The sequence below is a fragment of the Halictus rubicundus genome, chromosome 7 (genome assembly GCF_050948215.1).
Source record: "Halictus rubicundus isolate RS-2024b chromosome 7, iyHalRubi1_principal, whole genome shotgun sequence".
In the NCBI taxonomy this organism is placed as follows: Eukaryota; Metazoa; Arthropoda; class Insecta; order Hymenoptera; family Halictidae; genus Halictus; species Halictus rubicundus.
The window spans coordinates 6,054,043-6,081,389 of record NC_135155.1 but is presented as its reverse complement, the minus strand read 5'-3'; the positions used below and the strand labels follow the sequence as shown (position 1 = coordinate 6,081,389).

Sequence of the window (27,347 nt, the reverse complement as noted above, 5' to 3'; positions counted from 1 at the left end):
GGAAAGCTTTTATCTATGCGATAAATTATCCGGTTGCCGGCGTTACAGGTTTCACAGCGTCGTTGCACGTCGCCGAATGATTCATGTTGTTAGAGGAGCCGTGTGTGCTCACGGCGGTTCCCGCGTCGGCGGAGAGCTGCCAGGCCGATCATCAATTCCCGCAACAATGCGAATCATTGGGCCGCTTTGTTCTCTCGATTCAGGATCATCCCGATACGCTCTCGCTCGCTCGGCCGTTCAGGTCTCGACGAGACAGCGCGGCTGTGCTCGAGACTCGCGTGTGACGGAAAACAGCAAAATTTCACGATTTTAGTGCACACAAGTGAACAAATATATTTTTTTTAACATTCTAATATTTTTAATCTAGAGTTGTTAAAATTCTAAGGACACATCCATGAGGAATTATTAAACAAATTTATCTCTTTGGGTGTATGTTATTAAAAGAAAATGGCAAACATACTTGCCATTAAGAAAGCGAACAAACATATTTTTTTTAGCATTACTTAACACTAGGTTCACGGGACCCGTCAAAATGACGGGTTCTGATATTTTTAATTTTTTACAATTATTAAAATTCTAAGGGCACATCCATGAGGAATTATTAAACAAATTTATCTCTTTGGGTGTATGTTATTAAAAGAAAATGGCAAACATACTTGCCATTAAGAAAGCGAACAAACATATTTTTTTGCAGCATTACTTAGCACTAGGTTCACGGGACCCGTCAAAATGACGGGTTATGATATTTTTAATTTTTTACAATTATTAAAATTCTAAGGGCACATCCATGAGGAATTATTAAACAAATTTATCTCTTTGGGTGTATGTTATTAAAAGAAAATGGCAAACATACTTGCCATTAAGAAAGTGAACAAACATATTTTTTTTAGCATTACTTAACACTAGGTTCACGGGACCCGTCAAAATGACGGGTTATGATATTTTTAATTTTTTACAATTATTAAAATTCTAAGGACACATCCATGAGGAATTATTAAACAAATTTATCTCTTTGGGTGTATGTTATTAAAAGAAAATGGCAAACATACTTGCCATTAAGAAAGCGAACAAACATATTTTTTTGCAGCATTACTTAACACTAGGTTCACGGGACCCGTCAAAATGACGGGTTCTGATATTTTTAATTTTTTACAATTATTAAAATTCTAAGGGCACATCCATGAGGAATTATTAAACAAATTTATCTCTTTGGGTGTATGTTATTAAAAGAAAATGGCAAACATACTTGCCATTAAGAAAGTGAACAAACATATTTTTTTTAGCATTACTTAACACTAGGTTCACGGGACCCGTCAAAATGACGGGTTCTGATATTTTTAATTTTTTACAATTATTAAAATTCTAAGGGCACATCCATGAGGAATTATTAAACAAATTTATCTCTTTGGGTGTATGTTATTAAAAGAAAATGGCAAACATACTTGCCATTAAGAAAGTGAACAAACATATTTTTTTTAGCATTACTTAACACTAGGTTCACGGGACCCGTCAAAATGACGGGTTATGATATTTTTAATTTTTTATTATTATTTAAGGGCACATCCATGAGAAATTATTCAACAAATTTATTTCTTTGGGTATATAAATAGAATGTAAAATAGTCACTTGTAGTGCTGCGTAAAGCTGGTGTTAAAAATGAAGTTTTCTTAGCTAAATCGAGCATAAAAATGAAGAAATTGTTAATTTTTAACAAGTTGACGTCAGTCCTGGAGCACTCGGAGAATTTAGGGCTCGTACTCGTTGAACCTGTTTGCTGGGATCGTTCGACGCGAAGACGATCGATGCGACGCAGATAGAGCGTTGATAAAAGATCACTGGAAGCAGCGGCGGGCATTCATTATACTAAAGGGAAGAATGGAAGCGGAGAGAGCTGGTAACGCGAATCGAATCAAATTAAAGCTCGCTGCACAATTGTGAGCGGGCCAGCATCGATATGCAAGGGCACGGAATCGGCCGAAGAAAGAAGAAAGAAGAAAGGAAAAGGGCATCGCGGCCGGGGCCGGGAACAAAAGTGGAGGAAACCGAACTGGAGCAGAGCGAGGGAGGCCGGGAAAGAAGGGCAAGAAGGGCAAGAAGAGAAGCCGAGGGTCTTCTGGAGGCGAGTGTGGGCTCGAGAAGTGGGGCCATGTGTTCAGTGTCAAGTTGCTCGAATCTTAGCCCCGGTCCGGCGATCTGGCTTCGTCCTTCGCACGCTCTCTTTTCCGACTCTCTCTACCTCCAGAGAATCGAGAGAGAGAGAAAGAGAGAAATGGTACACGTGCACGCGTCACACGACGCCGCTGTGTTCCGGGAGATAAGAGATGCATGGACGGAACTTCTACCAACTCTGAATTTGGAAGAATTGGGGTCCTCGCTGCGGAGGATGCTGACCCATATTTGTCACTTTTCTGAAAATTAGAAAAATTATTGCTCTTAACTGGAATCACAAAAGAGAACTGTGGTACTGGTGTGGGAAAAGTGCTGCTCCATTTTGACCAGTTTAGAAACAATTAGACTGACATACAAGGCTCACGACAGTACTCGAACGCCCTTTAAAACAGTATAACTTTTTTTAAAGTGCATCGAACGATCTGACTTTCTTTGAGCAATTTGGAGAATTGGTTTTCCAAACGAAGTGCAAAAAAGATTTTGAAAAAATTGCAACTGGTAAGAATTACACGATAAAATAAAAATGGCACTGTTTACAACTTTTTTATTTGAGCCCGTAATGAAAATTTAAAATACACGTTTTGTAGAACTATGTTAGTTGAACACATGCTGAAGATTTCATCGAAATCGATTAACATAAACACGAGCTACAAATAGTTAAAAGTAATTCTTCCATTTTTCGCAGATTCCAACATCTTTCGACGCGTGCCATTTTTATCGGTGTCAATTTTTGAATATGCTCATAACTAACATAGATCTACAAAACGTATATTTTAAATGTTCATTACAGGCTGAAATAAAAAAGTTGTGAAAAGTACCATTTTTATTTTCTCGTGTAATTCTTACCAATTGTAATTTTTTTCAAAATCTTTCTCGCACATCATTTGGAACACCAATTCTTCTAACTTCTAAAAAAAGGTCACATCATTTGATCGAATTTGAAGAAAATTATACTGTTTTAAAGGGCGTTCGAACACTTTCGTGTGTATTTATATAGATTGCTTTGACTTGCAACGAAAAGGGGAACACTGATTTATTTATTTATTTATTCAATTTATTGGAACACTGTTTTATCTATTTTATTTCTACTTGCGATGCATTTTTCAAGCCTGAAACTGCTTCCGGCTTGCAAATATAAATCGGGTTCCGCATTGATTTTGGCCAAGGATTGACCAATTTTTGCCGCGCTGCGACGAATCTACAGACTCTCGCGAGCGTGCGAGCGTATAGGCGCGTACGCGAGCGTATACGAGCGTGTAGGCCTCCGAGAGACGGGGGCGGTTGCTCGGAGAAGAACACTAACGCGTTCCAGATGCTGCTCGCTTTGTTCCCATCGATGCTCTCTGGCAATGCCTGAAATTTTCTCCCGTTCTACCAGTCAACACTCGCCGCCATGCTCTTTCTCTCCGCTAACTTAAGTATTTCCGTTCGATTGTTTTTGTATATTTACCCTCGAGCAACCGCGCGCGCGCATGTTTGAGCTGCTCTTGGCTTGCGCTTTGTTTAGACACTCGCGAGATCATCTAATTCACTTACGTTCCCGAAATCAGCCCTTCCCTCATCATTCCCCTTCCTTTGGATGCTGCAAATTGAGCAGTTCGACCCTTAAACGTTCGTCCCAAAAAAGTTAAACAATTAACTCTGCCTTCGGTGAACTGGTTCAAGCCTTTTGCTGAATAATTATAATATTGTTCGAGTATGGTGTACAGTATTGTTGGTTCCGAACTAGATCAATATTTTGAGTTCGCGTTTTCTATGAAAATGATCGTAAACTGCGGATTTTATGCGTTTATGGTAAATATTTAACACGGGAGATAGGTTACAAGAATTTAGGAGCACCAATGTAATAGTCCCTGCTTGTCAAAATTATTATGGAAACAAAGAAATTTCTGTCCGGCTCATTTTGAATTTATAAAGACACGTTCTCTCTCCAAAATGTTCACTACTTGACCAGTCTATGGGTCAGTATGTCCTTGAATATCTATAGTAATTATTGGACCACGCGTATTCGGATAATAGAACATTTTTAGGTCGAATTAGGTTGCTACAGTGTAGTGTTGAATCTCGAGTAATTTCTGTAATAAATCATATCTGTTCCAAACACTGGACAACGGAGAATTCGGATATCGTCGGTTCGGATAATCGAGGTTCCACTAAATCCTGGATTAGACAAGTAAAAAATAGTCCAAATGGTATCGTGTTTGGGCTCATATTAATCAGAAAAAGGTCGCGGACATGTTGCTAAAAGTTTCGTTGCTAAAAGATGATTGAAAACAACAAACTTACGTCACTAAATTAACATTGTCTCGCAGACGTATCTAAGACGCTTATGATCCCATAATTAGTAGTGGGGATAAATTTTCCGCAAATATTATGCTCATCTCTTTCTCCTATATGGAGACAGTAGCGTGTGTTGATGTGTTGCCCGTGTACAAGGAAAAGTACAGTGTTCGGTTCGTCTATGGTCGCCGAGAGGTCAGGTCACACGAGGCTATTCGCGTGATTGATTACACGCTATCAGTCTATCGTCGGATTTTTTTGTTGCTATCCGTGAACGATACACGGCGCCACATAGGCTGAAATATACAGGGTGACGCCGAAAAACGGTAGCATACACGTTTCACTTCCGACTCATAGACGGCGAGAAGAAAGTTCTCACGGCGAGTGACTTCTCCCCGCGAACGGGAAGACAACAAAAATGTTCCGAGATACTGCTATTAAACGATACTATAAAATTAAACATCAGCATCGTGGATATTACCAGAGTCGCGCGTAATTGCCGCCACTTTTTCCTCCGCGATTTATCTCGCCGTCCCCTGTTAATTAAAATGCTCCATCAATCATTAGCCCGCGAATTCTCCTAGCAGTTTATATCTTTATAGACTAATTTATGGGAAGAAATGTTAACCGCGCATGCAGCCTCTCTATTAATGCTTTTATTGGGCTATTAGGGGGATAATTGCTTCATTAACCTTCGTACAGGATTTTATGCAATCCACTAATAACTAGACGGAGGATCGTTACGAGGGGGGAAAAATGTTACCCGCCGATTGCGAGGAATTAGGAGCCGAACAAACACTTCTCTGATGAGCTGAACAGGTTGAACACAATGCGGAGTGTAAATTTTCAGTAAATTACCAATTACACGAAGAAACATCTGAAACAATACCCGGATTGTTCCTAGGACATCTTATATGACAATACTTAAAATATTCTTTAAAATTAAGGGAACAATACTGGCTGTACAATTTGAGAAATTGGAACCTCAATATTTCACTAATAAAGAAACAAAAAATCGAATTATTGCGAAATTGATAAACTTTTCCATGCAGTTAATAATTTACTTACAATAGACCCAACCTGTGCAACGTCATTTTTCAATTTTGTTTAATCGGTCTGACATTTTAAATTTTGCTTACATTAATTTTTTCTTGAAATGCATTAAATCTGCACTGTATTTATATCGAATAAGAGAATAAAGATGTTTCGTCAAATCAATGGATGCACTTCGCGAAGAATCGGTATCGACCGTCACGTGGCGAGGTCAAAACCATTTTTACGTAATGCAGCTTCACCGTTGCTGCATTGAAGACATCTGCTTTCTATCCGTTTTCATCGACGACATGACGCCATCGCGATTGTCGAACGATTGTTTGCCGTCGATTTATTACGCAACGAATCTGCAACCAAATTCAATTTATATGACATTTTGATCTCCTGAAATTTTTGTTTCCGTCAACATTTTCATCGATTCAGCCCAAAATGTGTGCAACATTACCGATCACTTGATCAATATTATTGTATTGTCTTTAAGAAGTTGGTAATTAAATTTCTATTTCTAAATCGAACACTGCTGATGAAACGACTGATCTCAGATTTTTTTTTAATTGTTAATTATATTTCTATTTCCAAATCGATCTCAGATATTTTTATTTTACAACTATTGAAATTGTAGGGATGAATTCATTGAATTGATAAATCTCTTTATTTAAATATCTATCATGGTAAAAATCGCGCAAAATCCAAATAAATCCAGTATTGTCATTTTTATAAAGCTATCGTGTACGTACCAATTTTAATATTCCGTAGGTTCAGTATTAAACAAATATAATATGTAATGGTGCGTTATGGTGCACAAAATTGAACAGAGTCTAGAATACAAAATGGATGAACATTCCCATGGGGGTTGATTTTAATAAATCTTGGTTCCCTTCAGGATCCAGCAAGGATCTTCGGATTTCGAGTCGAATATTTAGCAGCTCGATGCTCAGAAATCTTAGGACCGTCGCAGGAAACTCGAGCACATTGTCTGCAAGCGCTCTTCAGGTTTCTAAGGGTTTTCGGAGCAGGGGTGATTTGTTGCGACAGGGAAAGGTTCTTAGAACCGCGCTTCCGCACTCGAGCCAACCACCGAAGACAACTATAACAACTTCGAATTCGAGCACCGTCTGTTTCCAAAGTGTTTCCTTTCTGGGGAAAATATCCCGAAATCCGTGTGAACTTTCCCAACGATGCAGATGCATCGTTTGTTCGAACAACCTGCATCCAACTGCAAGAACACACATTCAAGTTTATGGTCGAATTTATGTTACCGTTGAAATCTGACACGTCGCTGAAAGTTCGTCATTAATTAACAAATTTTAGTCTACGGTCATTTCAAGGTCGTGCTGTTACACATGAATGAATGCAGAATAATGCTTGCTGTAACATGCAACAACAAAAAATTTGTGTATATACGTCGAAGACACGAGTGACCTTGAAAATGACGTTGATTCGTCTTTTGAAGCCATTCAGTGTTTAGTGTATTTGAAATCATTTCAGAGATAGAGGAGATATTTAGGTGGCCTGTTTCAAGCGAAACACCCTGTAGATGCGATTTTGTTACAGTTCTGGTTTATGCAAAGGTTAGAAATAATAGTAACATTTATTGCATAATATTTATCCTGAAAATAGAGAACATTTTCTCGATACGGTTTACGGGGTGGAAATGTTTAATGTTATCAATGTTAGGGGTTGGAAATCTGTTTTACGAGATATCCGGAAAACTAACGCAGATAGAAAAGAAAATGTTTAACGAAGAAATCGATCGCCATTTTGTAAGGAATACAAGCTGGGGTACAGCAAATTCTGTCATGCAAATTCCTCTTTCGAACGAGCCATTTCCCAGCGAAAAATATTCTCATATAAAGACTATTTCGCCTATTTTTGTCGGTAACTTGGTCACCCTACCTTATCGCGAATCTTCAGGAAAATTTTTGATAAACTGACAAGATGAAACTTGTTCCGAGTTATTACGAATAAAAATGGTAGTAAACAAGGAAAATGGACGAATATTCGCCGTAGGGAACTTAAGAGAATAATGCTCCAATTATTGATAATTAAAAGACCGAGACCGAAACCGCCACGAGGAAAAATATAAATCGTACCGGTACGAGACCGGGCATTACTGTAGCTGCTATTCTTGACAATTTCAACACAATCCTTTACGAAGCATAATGAAATTATTCGATCGGCTCGCAAAAAGATGGCGCAAACCTCCGGCATGAAAGAAACAATACCAAAGTACGCGCACGCAGTGGCATTCAAAGGAATACATTACCATCCTCGGAAAAAGCGAGGCAAAGAAAAAGAGTGGAAAAAGCTAAAGAGAGGGGGGGGGGGAGACAGAGAAGAGAGAGAGAAGAGAGTGATCGAGGGCGTGAAAGGCTGAGGCCGCGTAATCCGTCGATTTTTTCAAAGCCAACATGCGCGGTCGTCGCGGCGTCCTGTGTGTCAGCATAGAAATAAGGAATTTCAGTGGTCCGTGGTCCGCGGCAGGAGTATGCGGCTGTTACATATAAAGAGAGAGAGAGAGAGAGAGAGAGAGAGAGAGAGAGAGAGAGAGAGAGAGATAAAATAGAGAGAGAAGAAGAAGAAGAAGAAAACTCGCGGTAGATAGACCAGGGCGGAGGCAGGGCCTGAAAGGGCGAATAGCAGCATCGGGAAGGGCCGGGAGCGCGGTGGTGGTGTCCGCTGATAACGTATTCTCGGTAGGAGGAAGAAGACTGACGGAAGATTGCTTTTACAGCAGCCGACAGCGAGCGTTGTCGGTTCCTGTGAATGTGTTCTTTCCTCTCCTCGCTTCGCTTCGCTTCTCCTTCTGCATTTCCCGTCGCGTCGTGAAAACCGAGAGGACTCTCTTTCTCTTTATCCATCTTTCTCCAGCTTTCTCTTTCGGTTCGGGGCTGGGACAGCTCCGGGGCGCCTGCGACCGTCTCTGACGGTGATACCGTCGCGACGACGACGACGATGGTTAGCTCTGTTTGCGTGTGTGTGTGTGTGTGTGTGTGTGCGGTGGTCGTGCGAGCCACCCACGACCCTGGGCTCGTTCTTGTGTGCGTGTGCCTGTGGTCCGCACCCGCTCATACATAAACAAGAGATCGGCCGACGCCGCTTCAAAAGAAGAGACGCTAGCTGCGACTCCATTATGTAGAGCATATCCCACGGCGGTCCTATAAAGAATACTAACGATATGGCTTTCTCTCCCTGCCAAGGCGGGCACGCGATCTTCGACCACCATGAGAACCGCTGCCACGAGCAGCAACACCCTTTTGCACCGAGAAATGCGTCCTGGGACCATTTCTTCTTCAACCCCCCGGTGGATTCTGAGTGGTGGGTGGAACTGTCTTCTTCCACAAAATCTTAGAGACTTGGTCTTGGCAGGATAATGGAAAAATTGTTCTGCACCTTCTTCTCCGCCCCCCCCCCCCCCCCGATAATCAGGTTGAGGGAACAGTTTCATTAATAAAATCTTAGAGGCTTGTTCCAGCGTGGGGATGAAACCACGTCATGTACCTTTTTCTGCACCCCCTCAAGGTTAACTGACGGATTCTGAGCCGGATTCATTGTAATCGTTAGACTGCGGATTTTTATGAGGAATAGAAATTTTTCGCTTCGAGTACAAGTCAGAGGAGAGCAAGGTTTCCATTTTTTAATTTCTTGCTTTAATGTAAAAGTGTCGGTTTATGCTAGTGGCCTTAACAATTCGGTCTCTGTGAACACAAAGATAAGGGAAGGAATTGAGAAGTAACTACTACTAGAAAAGGTGCAAGGGTTGTTCTGTTTTATCGAATTACAGAGATTTTTCTATATATGTCGTCAAGGCCTGAAGGATAAACGTCGCTGAACTATCCTCACTACCTTGTGAGGGGCCTCGAAACTCGGAAGCCGAGGAGTGTAAACATAACATGGCTCGGGAATATCTCCTGGACGATATATGTCGCTGTCAAGACCCGCGTTATCGACATATATCGAGAATTCACTGTACTTGTTTTACATAAATGATTCGTAATTCGAATCTGTAATATCTAGAGGGAAGTAGAACTAGTGTCACAGTTATTTTTGCTGGAGGGCAACAGCGACAAATAGATATTATTTACCTTCAACGGAAGTTCTACGAGGTTAGAGCGAAAAAATTATTCAAGCTACAGGTCAGGAGGAATCTACAAGAAGCAGTGATCGGCAAAATGTAAATCGATCTACCATTTTTTTTTTAAATCATACATAAATTCATTACATAAATTCTTCTATAAAAGTCAATATCAGAGAGAAATTGATATGTCCATGCCTTCTTCCGGTTTCACTGTACCACAGACGGAATTTGTGAAGGACACATAAAGATGACAATTATGGGAACCATAAACATTATTTCTTCGCCATGTACATTGACCGGGGACTGTTTGATTTTAAACAATTATCTGCAATACACTTTCCCACATCTGAACGAACATAAAATCGTGGTCCACGAAATCCATCGTAAGAACAAATAATACGACATACTAGGTAAAAATGTTAAATAAAATGTAAATCACGACAGGTAGTTTTCTGTGCCGAAGGGTCTCCCTCGGCGCAGCACTCGTCCCATAAACGCAGCTCTCGTATTATTTTCTCCCGGTTCTTTTTGTCTTGCGCGCTCCGATCCGTCCGAGGGGGGCGAAGGAAATAATTGAGATAACGAGACAGAGAGAATACGAGAAAGTAAATTAATGATCTCTCTTATTCGGTATTGTACGCGGCCGCCTTCCGAAGAGCCTCGCCGCGGCTTCGACACCACGAAATTAGTCAATAGCGCATGTCTTCGTTTCCCTTTAGCTCTCTCGCGGGCGCGTAATCAGCGCTCTATGGTCGGACTTAATTATACAGCACTCGGTGCCGACCGTTTCCATCGCATCCGGGCGGCTCACTATAACGACTCGACAAAAATCCGGTGTTCCAACGCCTTCGGCTTGGAAATTAGTTTCACGCCCCTACGGGGTCACGGCTGTTATCAATTTCATTCCTTCGATCCGACGCCTGCGATCCTCCGATGACTTTGGTCGATCATTTCGACCCAAGGTCACGGTCCTTCCATCAGTATTCCAATTTTCTAAAAGACCGCTCAAATTATTAGTTAATTGTATTTACACGTTTACTTCGTTTTAGAGGTAATTAAATATACTTAGGAGGCGTACAATACACAGTCTATTTTCGTTAAGGAGGTACAGTGATTTCTCTATATATGTCGCCAAGGCCTGGACGATAAACGTCGCCGAATTATTCCCACTACCGCGGGGTATACCCCGTGTGGGGCCGAGAAGGTCGAAAGGCCGCGGACACCTAGGAGTGTAAACATAATACAACAGTCTCCTGGACGATACATGACACTGACAAGACCCGTGTTGTTGACATTTATCGAGAATTCGCTGTGAATTCAAAAATTGTGTAACAATATTAAAGTATGAGACAAAACTGGCTACTGATGCGAACAGATCTAGCCACGACAGTGTCAACCGGCGTTGGCTACTCAAGTACCATCCTGAAGAACCTCACAAAATCTTTTCTATATTTTTTATCCATCTTCGTTTCGCATTTTAATTCGACCAATTGTGTTTCATTCGTGTTGTCGTACTTTAAACAAATATATCAAATTAGGACACAATCTTCACAATCATCTGAACGCTAAACCTACCAAGCACAACACATACAAAAGTGAAACGTCTTATAGAGTGGAGAAGATTGAATTCACTTAAACATTGTACGGTTTTTAGTATTATATGTGCTTAAATGAAGAAGTCGATTCAGTAATTTCCTAGGAAAACGTTTTTATAATTCCAATAATTGTGAAATAGAAAACCGGCCATTTTGGCAGTGATAGGTTTAGTGTTAAGAAAATTGTAAAAATGGAAAAATGAATACAAAATTCTTGAAATTTAACTTGTGAAACGAAACTTGTCCAAAATGTTCCTCGCTGGGTGTCCTACGAGATATCTCGCAACGGAAGTCGACTCCAAGCAGTTTCGACTCTAGTTACCCCCTCTTCGGGAACGAAACACACCACCGCCACCCCTGCGAGGCTACTCGAGCCCGAACAGATGCTGCATCCCCAAAAAACCATGCTCCCATTGTGCCACTAATAGAAAGTCAAGCGTCGGCTTACACACTGCTGCTCTGCAGTCCTCGCGCTGCCAGTTCGGAAAAATTTCATTATCAAACACGTGGGCCCTTTAATTAGTCCCGACGCGATCCCAGGACAATCAATTGTGAAACGTGATTTTCGAGTTTGTCGCGGTTGCAACGTTGTAGTGTTTTGTAAATCCTCGATTTGTGACAGTGTTGAGGAACATTTAACACTAGGTTTACGGGACCCAAAATGGCGGGTTCTGATGTTCTTAATTTACGATTATTGAGATTGTGAAGATCCGTCTATGTGGAATTGCTCGACAAATCTATTTCTGTAGGTATAGGGTAAGGGGCCTAACTACTGTGGGGGTACCAATTACTGTGCCTACATTAATTATATTTATTTTTAAAGCATAGTGGATATTAAAAAAGAGATTATATATTAACTGATTTTAATGAAACGAATCGAATATCTCTTTTCGTAATATTCATTGTGCTTTAAAAATGCGTACGATTGATATAGGCACAGTAATTGGTAACCCCACGATAATTGGGCCCCTTATATTATTTAAAAAATGGTTAAAAACTTGGTTAGACACATTCCCCTTATTTTTCTAAAGTAATGTAAAATACACACTTTTAGTGCTCCGTAAACCTAGTGTTAAGCATTGTTGTTGATAATTTCGTAATAGTTGCTAGTGACAGTTTTTGGAAAATCTAGTGTGGTTGTGTGCGAGACTGTTCAATGCTATGGTCGAGAGCAGAATTTTAGAAGGAGATAATTATTCGTGAGTGCTATGCTATAGTTTGTAGATTTAGTTTCAGGTACATGTATTTTTTTGTTTTGTTTTGTGTTCAGCATCTCGGTACTCAATTTTATATTTTCTCTTCACGAAACAAAAGTAAAATTTCAACCCCCAATATGAACCCCTATGAACAAACTTTCATTTTAATAATCAACATCAACATCAACGAATTATAACGATACGTTTCACCAATTAATTGTCTAACACGGACTGGACTGTGGATTTTATGCATTGACGACAGAAATGGGTACGCACAGTTTAAAGCAGCGGCCATATTGAAAAGATTCAAGGACATAAGCGTATCGGTTTCGGTTTAGTAAGGTAATTAAAAGGAAGAAAAAATTTTTTATTTGCCTCCTGCGTATCACATTTTTTATTTTGCGTGAAGATCCGCAAATGACCCCGAAACCACAAATATTTCCAAAATGGCGGCTAAAATGATAGAAATTAGCGAACCAGAGTTCGAAGTTCAGCGTTCGCGCTTCCGAGCGTAATTCTTAAGCAGTCTGACAACGGGCCGACATCGATAAACCTCATCCGTTACGAATGGTAGATAAATCAGCGAGACTTCTCCCCCTTCCCATTCCCAACGAGTGTCCCCTCCCACTTCCCCCTTTCCCATTGCATTTCCATTCATTCCGATACCGACTCATTAACTTGGCGAAACGAGAAATTACACGAATCATCTTGTTCCTTTCCGCGCGGAGATACTGTGCGCCCCTCCCCCCCTCTTCGTCCCCAAGCCCCTTTGGCTGAACCATCTTGATGTTCGATGGGAATGTCAGCAGAACAGCGTTTCATTTCCGTCGTTGATAAAAGAAAACCGCGTGCACTGTTGCCGACTACAAATTTCTTTTTTCCTTTTTTTTTTTCGAAATCAAGCTCCCCTTCAAACCTCCGATTTAAAAGAGCATTGGTCTGGAGTGGCCAGTTTCGGAGATTTTCTGTAGAGAAACCTGAAGACTGTTTTATCGGGCTCCTTCGTGTATATATTCAGTATTAATTGAACTGTCTTGTACATTTTTTTCAAGCGGGAATATTGAAAATTGTACGAGATACACTTTGACACAAAAATGTGTCAAAGATGTTTTGGTAAAATGAAACGAAAATATAATGTGGCATTTTTGTTATTACAAATGTGACTATGATATGAGTAAAAATAAGTGAAGTTTTAAACAATTTTAAATAAATTATTTGTCTTATCGTTTTAATAAATGACAGTACCTTAAATTTCGAGACGAGATCCATTCTTCAGCTTTCGTTTGTTTTTGTGGTGATACAAAATTAGAAACAAAATCGGGATTTGTTAAAGATTTTTGTTGACGAGATTGCGGACGGTCTGCTGCACCAGATCTCTTGATATGAAGCATACCGAAAAATTAAATTTCAAGACGTACACGTTTACAGACTTTTCTGCCAATTATATAAAACAATTATGTGTACAGATATTTGCAACTGTGTACAAATATGTAAAGACGTGTAACGATGTTCACAGAAGTGTGCCAACGTGTAAAAAGATGTTGCCTCGAGCATGGTGGTTTTTACAAAATGGAGCAAATCCTTTTTAAACTTGAAAAAACTTGAAAAGGGAAATGCAACAAAAAGAAAATCGATGTTTGTTCGATTCCGAGCACGAAAATAGATTTTCAAACTTCCTTCTTTATCAGTTCTATATTTCAGTTCGTGTCTGTTGTCACAGATTGTCCACATTATCATGGATAATTAATGAAACGAGTTTCCCAATACGAAACTGGAAAATCGAAAGATACGATGATGTAACCGAAACACGAATTATAATAAAGTTGCGGGGAGGAGGGGATTGAGATACGCATGCCCGTTCCGATTGTATTGGAGCTAATCGTGTTCCGGTTCTTATTACATGCTATCGTAAATCATTATGAAATTACCCGGTCCCAGAGGCGTATAGTAAACTGAAACGCAATTATCTCGCGCTTACGCGGTGTGTATACGGCGCCGAACACAATGCTCGACTTATCGGGAAAGGTCGAACATCCCAGTTACACTTACTCCGTTGATAAACTATCATTGAAACCAATGTTACGAGTGCATATAAAACTGCATCTTATCGTTGAGCGCGAGCGCGGCTCTTGTTACGGAGGACCGTGTGTCCTCCATTCGGTTTTCCGTTGCGTTTCATTTCCGCCTTGGAAAATTCGAAAACCTCACGAATTTTCAATTTTTACGCGAAATGCGAGACAACTGAACAAATTATAATTCTTTATTTCTCAATACCACGTTGTTACCGATGCAAGGACGAATCCAGCGACCTATGACCTTCAGTTGACCTTTAGAAAAACTTTGTAAATACTCAAGGTCACCTTAATATCTCGGAGAAAAATGTGATACAAAGAAAACAAATTGTACTCGTTCGATGTGCCCCTTAAAATGCTACATAATTCGTTAAAAAATTTGTTTTAGATAGTACAGTGTTTACTCTATATATGTCCCGAATGCATAGCCGATAAACGTCCTAGAACTATCCCCACTGCCAAGAAGCTCGAGGGACCTCGGTCACCGAGGAGTGTAAGGATTAAAGAATAGTATCTCCTGGACGATATAGGTCCGTCGCCAGACCCGTGTTTTGGACATATATCGAAGAAGCACTGTAGTTCTTACTGTCTCACCCTGCATATATTTCTTTAAATCGTATAATTTTCGTTCGTAACAATTTTAGGCGTATGTAACACAGACGTTCAAAGAGGGCAACGTTGGTGGTGTATATTTTTGTACATTTTTGACAAATTGACACGTGGCTGAATTTTTTTTCCCAGTTACGGCTATTTATACTGTGCGAACTGCGCTATGCCAATACTCCGGTCCAGTGTTCTGCATTCTCGGGGTGACTTGAAAGCAGAAACGCGGTGGAAAATCGAGCCGTTGTCCGCAAGATAAATTTCGCTCGGTGGCCGCGCGATTCTGTCATTGTCACGTTGCTCGTTCACGGCTCCACCGTTTCCATTGTCTAACTGTGACAGAGAAGGCTCGCTCTAGATTTTCCCCGGCAAATTCGTTTTTGTCGACGCGAAAGAGAGAGAGAGAGAGAGAGAGAGAGAGAGAGAGAGAGAGAGAGAGAGCACCCGACAGTTGAAACTCGTCGCTGTCCTTATACTAGAAGTATTTCTGTCGCGAGAAAACACAGAGCTGCGCTCGCATCCCTCGGTTGTCTATTCGGCAAAATCTGCATCACCTTAAAAGTCATTGCAAACGTTTTCACCTAACACTTGCATTTCACACTTCATAGTTCTCCAAGCTTCCATACACAAAGGCTGCAGTTTATATTCGAACGCCATAATTATGTGGAATAGAATAATTTGTACAATCCTCTGTGTAAGATGATTTTGCAAAACGTCGAAATTAATTTCCTGAGGACGCTAAAAATTTGACACCGGAGTCTTCAGATCTGGGAGGAAATAAACATACGTGGAAATATATGAAAAAATAAAAATACTGGTCTTTCAGTACTGAAATAATTTGCGTCTTTATCACTAGAACTATTGCGCCACAATGGCGGATTGAAGTTAATATTCTTGAGAAATATTCCTTTTTTGTTACCATAAAAATTACAACATTCACAACAGAAGCATTGTACCTTATAGACTGCAGATTTTATGTATTTATAGCAAAATTGAGTAGCTGCGATTTGGAACATTATAAAGCTTAAAAGAATTGAATAGTGTCAATACAGAGGTGGGAAATATTTGGCGAAATAAATATTTTAAGTACTATTTAATATTTTACAGTAAAATATTTTGATAAAATATTTTGATTTCGGCAATCTAAACCACGAAATAAAATATTTTTATTTCAAAAATCTGAATCATAAAATAAAATATTTCCCGTTAACTATCCAAAACACAAAATAGAGTATTTTATTTCAATAATCTGGCATAAAATAAAATACTCATATTGAATACGAACTATTATTTTCAGCAAGAATATTTAAAATGAGAGGAATAAAATATTTCGAAATCCAAATATTTGTAATATTCTTCAAATAAAATACTATTCCACTATACTTAATACTATTATACTATTTTGAAATAGTATTTTAAAAACTTATTGCATCAAATAAAATATTTTATTTTCAAAGTTGTACGCATACTTAAAACAAATAGGATTATTTACTATTTACTATTTAAAATACAATTTTACCCAGCTGTGTGTCAATATACTAGTTTCGATGTGCTGAAACGATTGAAGGAAGAAAAACATTTTCCAGTTTACGAGATGACGCATAAAAGAATTTTTTAAAAAATGGAGTTTTGGCGATAGAGAGCCGGTTCGCCGGAGGACCGCGCCGTCTGGCAAAATTGCTTCGCGAAACGGTTTTTCCAAGCTCGAGGATGCCTAGGCCCTGGCCTAGGCCGGAACGAAAACAGTCGCGAGCCGGCAAAAAAAATATATTTTTAACCGCCAGATGCCGTCAAGGACCGGCGACTGAAATCACACGGGGGACCGACGAGAAAGCACGCGAAACGCGCCGACAATCGCCGAATTTGTTTCTCCGGAAAGGACCCAGGACGCGCACGCCCCCGCGGCTGGTCACCAAATAAATTTCTGTTCTCGTCTATGAGCAATAACGGTGCCGGTATTTAAACACCGGAAACTACATTGTCTAGGTATTCCTATGACGAGTTATTTCTAGGCTGCGCCTTACTGCCAACTACCTCGCGAATCTACTCTGTCTTCTTTCGAGCCGGCGAATCTCGAGTTGACAGCGGAATGGTGGAAAGTGGATGTTTTTGGAGAACGTTGAGCGATTGCCCCTAAATTATACACGTTGAACATTGTTTGGTTCGTAGACCCTATTATAAAATTCTTTTTCGTCCGTAGGAAAACAATAACCGAGTGATTTTATTCTTTCCGTCAGAAATCATTTTTTCTGATAAATTGCATTGCTTATCGAGTGTTGGAAAAATTATTTTAAAGCAGTTGGATTAAGCGATAAAGGACTTTATAACGATATACATAAAAGCAATAAGATTTATTAGAAAAATTGTCTGCGATATACAAAGTCGACAAATTCGATTACTGTTTTTCGATCTATATTTTGCACTTATTTTGAATGACTTCTATTGTCAAAATTTCTCAGTGCAATAATTGCTATTGCACATCTAAGTTTTACAATTTGAAAATCAGATTGAAAATTAAAGAAATAAAGAAACTAAAATTTTCTTAACACTCATTGCAAAAACAGTGTATTAGCAATTATCTAAACAATGATTTGAACATTTTAAACAGTAAAAGTTGTTGTAAGTGTCCTAAACAGTGTTTTCCTCAAAATGTTTGGAAAAGAGAACAGGAAAATGTCCACGTGCAATTAATCTCAAGATCGATACATCGACGAGAACGTAGAATAATTTAGCGTGGCGTATCATCGTAGCGTGTTAGTCATCAATGACTAACTCCGCATGAATGAAAAGTCCGGGTCGGTCACTGGCAATCAATATGACCACGGACATGCAGCTATACTAAGTAGCTAGGAACGGTTCTTCGTAATTGCGAGTTCATCTTGTGACCCTAAAGATAATTATAGCCAATCCTTTCTCGAGGTTCCGCTTTTATCCAGATTTGTCGAAAAGACAATTGTCGATCGTTGCGCGACAAAAAGAAAGGAGTCTATACCAATTTTGCAATTTTTCAACCAAGATTAGCAAAAAAAAAAATTTTAAAATACTCAAGTGTCAATAATTATATTGATACTTGATACTTGATTTGTTTAACCATTAGGTTAAACACATTTTCCTGGGAAGATCGAACACGTCCAGGAAGCGTTCGAAATTCTGCGAAGCTCATCGTCTTCGTCGCATCGATCGAACAATATAATTAGATGATTATTACTGTATCAGTACTGCGCTCGAAATAGTTCTCCGAAAGCGGGTATTATCGATGAAATAGCTGCGAGGGGTATTAATCATTGATCGAATGAAACGTTCATTTCATAAATCCCCGTTATAGTCGCGCGCCGTTTCCTCGAGCGACGCGAGGATCGCTGCTTTCGAAAACTGTCTGAAATCTGAAACATTGAAGCCTCGGGAATGTCGTGTGTCTAAACGGGGACGACATCCAGTGTAGCGTTGGCAACTGTCACGAGCATGTAATTTCCGAGACTGATGAGACATCGCGCTCCGCGAAAATAAGTTGCCTTTCTTTTGTTTAACGCTCGTCGCACCAATTTGATACATTTTTCAGCAAGCCCGAGGAAATCGTTAATCTCGACGAACGACGTGAACAATCTTTATTCGAAGCATTTTACCTTATTTTTTCATTTTTCAAGAGAGAATTTATAAAATTGAATGAATTAAATCATTAGTGTTTGCTATCATTTGTCAGAAAAATTTTTCTTTGTCTCGTCAATTCGATAAACGATTTTCTGATATTATTGTATCGTACTATTCATAGTAGTATAAACTATTCAATTTTGCTTCTCTGTAAATGTTCATCATTGATAAGGTACTCGGTTCAGTTCGAGGTTAATTATTCATCTTTCATATTGATTTCTCACGACTGTGACGATTTGGCAAATTTAGTTCCAAAAATGTGCATTTTTCAGTATTCTTTTTGGAAACCAGTATGATCTAGACATTATAAAACGAGTTTCATCTTATATTATTATTTCGGGTTTTTAATGAAATATTTTGTAAATTCAAGGAACAAATTAAGTTGCGAAAATGAGGGTTGGGGCCTCCGCATTCCCTGATAAAAAGTGTCATCGGTCCATCAGGTTCGACCGTTGCCATGATCGTTGTCCACCACACCGCTTGCAATTAGTGTTGTTACTTGAAGAAGTTCAACCAACCGGAAACTGGTTTCTCGCAATCTTCGAGGTAGCCTAACGCCACTTGTTCGCGTCATTGCACACGATCCTGACAATCTTCATCCTTCCAGAGATGATACTGAATTTATATTAAAAATGATTTAACAATTACATAAATTCTTACAATTCAATTCTTAACTGTGCCATCCGTCTCTCTGACAAGATCAAATAAAAATATCAATTTTATCTAGACACTCGATTTTAACGACTCAAACAACAATTTAGGTATCGATACAAAAATCCTCTTATTCAAGAATAATTTTTTGAATCTTGCACGAATTTACTTGTAAAATACAAACTTTAAAGTGATACAGTCCCGTGTATTGTATCCCATGTATTGTATGTAATTAATTATTGTTTTAATCCTTCTATTCAATAATGACTTTTTGAATCTTCCTAAAATTTACTTGCAAAATACAAAATTTAAAGTGATGCAATCCCGTACCCTAACTCTCGATTTAAATTGCTAAAGAAGAAGCTTGGGTATCGATAACGAAATCCTCTGTCCATAAATTATTGTTTTAATAATACAAAATGTAACGCTTCATACAATTTTTGAACTCCATCTTTCATCTTCAGGGCAAGATCAAATGAAACCATCAATTTTCTGTAGAAAAGCTCTCAACATTTATTACTTACAAAGAAGCTTGTTTATAAATAACAAAATCTTTAGTTCAGAAATGATCTTCTTAGTCCTACAAAAAATTTGCTCGCAGAAAAATTTCATAAAATTTGAGTTTGATCGGTGGAATTTTGAAATCCGTCTTCCAGCTCCCCCACGATCTCAAATACCGATTTCCGAGTAAAAATTCGGACAATTTCAATTGCCGAAAAACCATCTGCGCCGCTGCTGACAAAATCGTTTACCCAAGATTGATTTTCTGAAACCTGCGATCGTTCCTCAATGTCACGGCATAAGACTCCGTAGATTCGCGATAAGGTAGAGTGACCAGGTTACCGACAAAAATAGGCGAAAAATGGTTTCACGCGCCTCAACTTTTCGTCCTTATATGAGAACATTTTTCGCTGGCGAGATTATGCAGATATTTGGTAATATAAGCGTTAGAAGTAGGTCAAAAATTGACGATTTGCATGCCGTGAAATCGAAGCATTTTTATGCCATTGTAATGGTAGAAGATATCTCCAGCTACAAATTGAGCTTTATCTTGTCTTGATTCTCTGCGAGATAAAGCCAAAAACTTGAAGCACGTTTCTGGCAAGTCAGAATTCATGATATCGATAATACAGAACAAAAATGTGACAAGTTTAGTCACAGATTTAAGACCCGTCGGATCAAGATCGAAACGGATCTTAAGTCAGTGGCTGAAGGCTGTGAACGGAAATTATACAACAGTTACCGAGCTGCTGATTCTACAAAAGTCACGTGACTACCCTTGGCACTTAATGCAATTCCGAACCCCAACACGCGTCTCGCAAGCTTCCTTCTCGGGGCGAAATTTTTACAAAGAAAAAGGGCGGTGCACACGAGATTTGAATAAATCCAAATTCATGAGTCAGCGTATACTTTCCCGAGGAGCTTTAAGAGGTCCGCAAACTAACATTCCCGCGGGGTCCATCAACGTTTCCAATCTTCCCGGGGCCTGGAACTTGTTATTCGGTCAGCGAGCGAGTTAACCGGCAACAATTCTTTCCTCGTCCCGAAAGAACGGCCGATTTATCGCCGAAGCTCTGCTACTGTATCAGGGCCGCGGCTTTTTCGGGCGTGTGCGCGGAACTCGTGCATGCACGCGTCTGCGTCCTATTCAACGGGAGGAGAGAGAGAGAGAGAGAGAGAGCACGTGTTCCCGTGTTTCGTGTGACGCGCGTGCATCGGTAACGTCGGTGCAGCCGCTGCATCCCGCGAGAGAAAGAAGAAAAAAAAAAGCGGCCGCTGAAAATGCAACGACGAGTGCATTGTGGCGCAACCGCGCGAGCGCGCTGCACGCTTTGTTCGACGATGCGCCGAGGAAAATCGCGATTTCCGCAGATTCGCGGAACGCGGGGAATGCCGGGAACGCTGTTCTCGTTGGATTCACGTTCCGCGAATCTGTCGCCCGGATTTTCTGCGATTTTCTGCACTTCTGTGCTTGTCAAGCTTGACTCACTATGTCTCTGACTTTGGGAGATGAGATAGTCGTTCAACGACCTACCTTCCGTGTGATATCGAATTTAGAATTTAAATATATTGGATTTGATCGACGGAAAAATTGGTTTAGTTAAATTGTGTCTTGCAAGATTAGTTTGCTTTGTCTTCAGTTTTTTGGCAGTCGAGGAAATGCTTTTAATAAGCTGCTATAGGTTTCGAATGAATTTAGGATTAAATTGTGATGGATTTGGTTAGGGTTTATGCGTGAGAAGCTTCAAAAGTTTCTTTAGCAATCAATGTGACTAAAATGTACGCAATTGAGCCGTAGAAGAATTTTTAACACTATGTCAAATTAATTGTATTGTGTCGTAATCGGCATTTTCGTTGAAAATGTCTATAGTAATTGATAGCAAAAAGAACCTAACCAAGTGTATAAAGAATTTAAGAAACTCTGGGACCTCGATTATATTTTACCATATTGTACCTTTGAAATATGTACATTGAGCCAACAGCGAATTTCTTATCGTTGCATGAAAATTGTATCTCAAATTATTATTACGATACAATTAACCTGGATTTTAACACCAGACCTACCAAGCACTAACAGTATCTGGTAAATATTATCTTATAAGAATGGCAACCCTAAATTTATTCAGAATTTTGACTATAATAAATTCTTGGACGAGGAAATTTATTCCACTATTTTCCATAAAATGAATTTTCATAGTTTCGATAATTGTAAAATGTAAAACCGGTCATTTGGACCGTGGTAGGTTTAGTGTTGATAAATCGTCTCTCGTCTTCTGTTACTATTTCAATGTGCAAAAGGATTTGTTGTTCTATTAAAGAAATCCAAAACATACGCAAGTATAAGACGATCAGTGGGAAATTAAAATCAAAATCCAATCACACTTCCCTGGAAGGTACGACGAGCCTCGGGAACATCGATTAGGAGATTTCGGAAGTAAAATCAGTCGGAGAGCACGTCTCCTGAGCTCCTGACCTCGCAACCTCAGCTTCCCAGCTCCGCGCCGCATGATAATCCTCCCGACGCGTAAATTCGCGCCCCTCCTCGCGTCCCCCGACGCTCCGATCTTGGCCGATTGATAGAAAGAGGGATTACGACATTCGCGTACAACAATAATAATTCCACGCTCAATAATCGCGCTTAATTACTGCGCCTCATGTCGCGATTACGTAATCGGGTTCGCGGCACGGATGCTGCTGGTTCGACAGCCGACGACTCGACGCGACGCGACGCGACGTCTCTCGCCTCCATTCACGATTTAGATTTAGATTTGGTAATTTCTAGACGGAAATTAGTGGACCAGGGCCACGGCTAGCCCCGGCAAATTAACGACAGATGGAGTTCAGACGGGTCACGGAGGGTCGACGGTAAGGAGACCACCTCTCTCCGCAGACACACTTTGCTGGGCCACGTCTATCCTTGAAATCCGTTTAGCCCTCCGTCGGGGATGATCTTCGGTTTCTGGGAGAGGGTTCCATAAGATAGACCTAAAAGACAGACCCGAAAGACAAGCCCAAAGAGATAGTCCTAGAGTCCTGCAAAACAGAAGCAAGCAAAGTTAGAGAGATGATCGAGTGATCCAGGGCTAGGAAGGAGGCAAAGGGTTGATTGTCTCCGGATGATTTTCCGTGGTTGCCCGGTTGGAAGATAACCGTAATTCAAAGTCCTTCGGTTGCCGGGACGTTTGTCCACGGAGAATGATTTACAGCGGATTGTCGGCAGCGTGCCATTAACCGTGACATATGCTACCGTGAACCATCGCGCATTATGTATTGTAACGAGATTCCTGGCCGGGACACGCGAGGAATATAAGCGCCCGAGGGGCCGAGCCGCGGACGTGTAACGCGACTTTGTTGCGACGGTTGCGCAAGAAGTCGCGGTACACGAGGAAACAAAGTGCTCCTTATGCTGCGTAATTGACAGAAAAACAACAAAAACAATCGGGGACGGATGAAAACCGCTTCGAAAGAAACTGTAGCAGCCTCCGGCTACGATAGAGACGCTGGCTAACCTGTACCGCGCGAACTGAACAGAGACACGATCGCAGTAGACATTAAAGATACGCGGATGATAAAAAAATCTGCTAGTTTCCATAATGATACAGATAATTGAACAAAAATTACTTTGTTCTATTCTTCGATATAAACAATCATTTATGCGAAGCTTCGAAACAACCAAAACCGGTCCATGATAATTAGCGGATTTTATGTATTTATGATAAAATTGGGATGGTGATAATGTCGGTGTATATTATTTTAGGTGTATCAAAACTATTAGAGAAAGCTCGAACTTTGTATTTAAATTTTATTTCGCATAAAAATTCGCAGTATAATGATAATCTACTTTTCTATTTTATATGTATGTATATCGTTTCGAATTGATAGCTCCGAATGGGAATGCACCCTTAATACTTATAATAACACGCGTAGTTAATACTTTCAATAACCTAAATTTTCTACGATATTACATTTTTGCATTTCATTTTATAAAAATCTGCTGGATTAAACCGATGTTACAAGGAAACGTAATTTTCGGCTACATTTAAGTGTCGGTGAAGAGATCGCTTTTCCATCGTCGGAAGGTTGATGTCGATAACTACAGTTTATTAATCAGTATAAATGTAGTTGGATCATAATAAAAAATTCTGTCGACAGAATTTGTTTACCCTGTTTTTGTATCTAGCGGTTATACACCCTCAGCGACCGACCTGCCTAGCATAATCTGACCCTTAACCTCTTAACACGTTAAGTGCTAACTATCAACCCCAGAGATTCTTACAAAATCAGAGTAATTTAATTAATGAAACCAAGACTAGAAATTTCAAATGTATTATAGGGGATGCTGACTTAACCCTTTTGAATTCGAAAGATTAAAATAAAATTCAAGAACCACTATAGTGGTTCATACCGTTCAAACTGATGCTTTCCACGGAAGCCACTATAGTGGCGTACCGTTCAGACTGATGCTTTCCGCGGAAACTATTATAGTGGCGTACAGTACTTAAGGGCCAAGTATAGTTTTTAAAGGCTGCTTTTAATTCCGCAAGGCGGGCCTCCATTTGCGGACGTTCCGCGCTGCGAATAGTGCACGGTTAAATTTACAGTTCAGCAGCAGCCAACAATTAATTTCACGCGAGCTGGACATCTTTTTCCCTTTTAAGGGCCAAGGGTAATCACGTGACTTTTTCAGAGCCAGCAGGTCGGTAACTGCTGTATTATTTCCGTTCTCAGCCGGACACTGACTTAAGATCCGTTTTGGTCTTGATTCGACGGGTCCTAAGTCTGTGACTAATCTTGTCACATTTTTTGCTGTGTATTATGGATATTATGAATTCTCATGCCAGAAACGTGCTTAAAGTTTTTGGCTTTATGGCCAGAGAATCAAGACAAAATACTGCTCAATTTGTAGCTGGAGATATTTTCTACCACTACAATGGCATACAAATGATTTCACGGTATGCAAATCGTCAATTTTTGGCCTACTTCTAACGCTTATATTACGAAATATCTGCATAATCTCGTCAGCTCATGACCAGCGCGCGCTAGATTGAACCTTCCTGTTTCGAACAAGAGCCCTTTCCCAGCGAAAAATGTTCTCATTTAAGGCGGTGGCCCCGCCGTGCATCCCCTCCCTAACTCCGTACGCGTACACGAGATTTGCAAGGGTACGGGAGGCCCGCTCTCATTTGTTAACAATGCAAAAATAGTACTGTTCTGTAGTCAAAATCGCTAGATAAAAGTTCAATCTAGGGTGGAAAGGTCCTCAGAAGTCCTACTTTTGCGTTTTTTAGCCGTAATTTAGGAAAGGTCCTACGAACTCCATACGAGCTCTGAATCTCTCGATATTTACGATAATGTCACTCGACAAGCAGTATGCTGCTGAATATTGCAAATTACGGCTAAAAAACGCAAAAGTAGGACTTCTGAGGACCTTTCCACCCTAGATTGAACTTTTATCTAGTGATTTTGACTACAGAACAGTACTATTTTTGCATTGTTAACAAATGAGAGCGGGCCTCCCGTACCCTTGCAAATCTCGTGTACGCGTACGGAGTTATGGAGGGGATGCACGGCGGGGCCACCGCCTTAAGGACGAAAAGTTGAGGCACGTGAAACCATTTTTCGCCTGTTTGTGTCGGTAACGTGGTCACTCTACCTTATCGCGAATCCACGAAGTCGAGGTTAAATATCGTCGTTCCTTTTTCATTTCCGGCGTTTTCGTGTGAAGCCGATCACCGCGCGCGAATGTGATGTCGCAGGCTCTGACCAGGTGGTTTTCCCTTTCAGATTGAGGATGTCCTCAAAGAGGAAGTCACCACCAACGAAGCTATCGGAGGGCGGGGGCGGCACGGGTACAGTGGCAGGCGCCAACGAGGAGGAGGAGGACACGACCTCGTCGGTGACCGGTGGTCCCGGTGGCGAGATAGCCGTCGGCGAAGAGGATCCGAGCACTCCCGTCGGCATCATCGAGGAGTGCTATCCTCATCAGAGGGGAGGTGATTGCGAGTCGTCCGGCTGTTCGTCACCAGCGACGACCAGCGAGCCGGATCTCAGGGACTCGCCATCGCCCTCGTCGAACTCGTTGCGAACCAGCAAACGGCAGAGGATCGTCCACGGACACCAGGACACCCTCACACCGTACCACTATCCCCACCACCACCATCATCATCATCATCACCACCATCACCACACAAACACGTCCTCTTCGTCCGGTGGTGTCGTCGAACCAGCCAGCTCGTCCGAGTGCGGCTCGCCGCCAACGCCGCTCACCGTTGACCCCTACTATCCTAATCATCCTCATCACAACAACAACAACAACACCGTTACGCAAAACAATAACAACAACAACGGAGGAAGCAGCGCCACGCCAGGTAGCAAGAGATCCATGGACGACGTGCTCAAGAGGCTAACCTGCAAAATGAACAGCGAATCCCTTTCGCTGCAAGACGACACCGCCAACAACAGGCGGATTACCCCGCCTCCATCATCCACCCCGACTGGACACAACACTCACTGGTTAGTTACGATGTTTTATGGGGTTCTCGGGTGCTCTGCTTCTTGCTGGATCAGGCTAACTCATTGTCAGTTCACTTTGGTGGAACTAGCCAATTGTCGGAGGGGTTTGGATTTGATTTTGTTGTGGACCTTAGGGCTGGGTTGGGCACATTATTATACTTAAAATAAGATGACAAATAACCATTTCAAATAATGAACTATTTCAGATACTTTATTATTTTTATTTGACAAGTAACATTAAATAGGATTTTCTTTTTCTGCTCCATTCTAATGAATTATTTTCAAATAATTTGACCACGCTGCTACATGATAGGGTTAGAGAGTACTTGGTATTTTATTTCTAAAAGTATTTAACCAGATGAATAATATGCCATGAAAAATTATTTCAAATAATAAGAAAGAAAAATTATTTGACTTTTGAAATAAAATGATACGTGATCATTTCGAACAACATGTAGCCAAATAAGATAATATATTATCTTGACTATTACCTTCCAAATCATTTATTTGGATAGTACCCAGTCTGCCATGGGGGTCCATACCTACGTCTAGGAATTTTCCAACGGATAAATTGATCTTGATCTTCGTCCTGGTTTTTACTAAATAAAGAAATTAAAAATGTATAAGAATTAGAAAAATTGGATCGTCTAAAAAATAATTCTTCAAGTTGGACTCTCAGAAACACTCCTCCTACGACCAACCTGAAAGCCATAACATCTAATCGACACCGCTCTCTCAGAAATAGTACCTCGAGCGCAGGAAAATGCAAAAGGATCGAGAAAACTCTTTAGCGTTCGATGAATTAAAAATAGAGACAATGTTAGAAATAGAGCGGTGCCAGCGACTAGCAATTAGCCGGCACGGCTACAACCAGTTTCCCTGCGCAGTATCGTTTTCCCTTATGCAAATGACGCACGGTCTCGCCTGTTGTAACACGTGGCAAAATCAGTGCAGCTTCACCTGCGCGACGCTCGACGTCGTCGGTTGC

General features: G+C 40.5%; 1 protein-coding gene across 1 annotated transcript in view; it reads left to right on the top strand.

Moving 5' to 3' along the window:
* Window positions 1-27,347, top strand: part of Sox102f (transcription factor Sox102F) — a 139,638-nt gene that overhangs the window by 21,773 nt on the left and 90,518 nt on the right. The window contains exon 2 of the mRNA XM_076790542.1: window positions 25,631-26,359. Within this exon, the coding sequence (XP_076646657.1) occupies window positions 25,631-26,359 (729 nt within the window). The remainder of the gene's footprint in view (window positions 1-25,630; window positions 26,360-27,347) is intronic.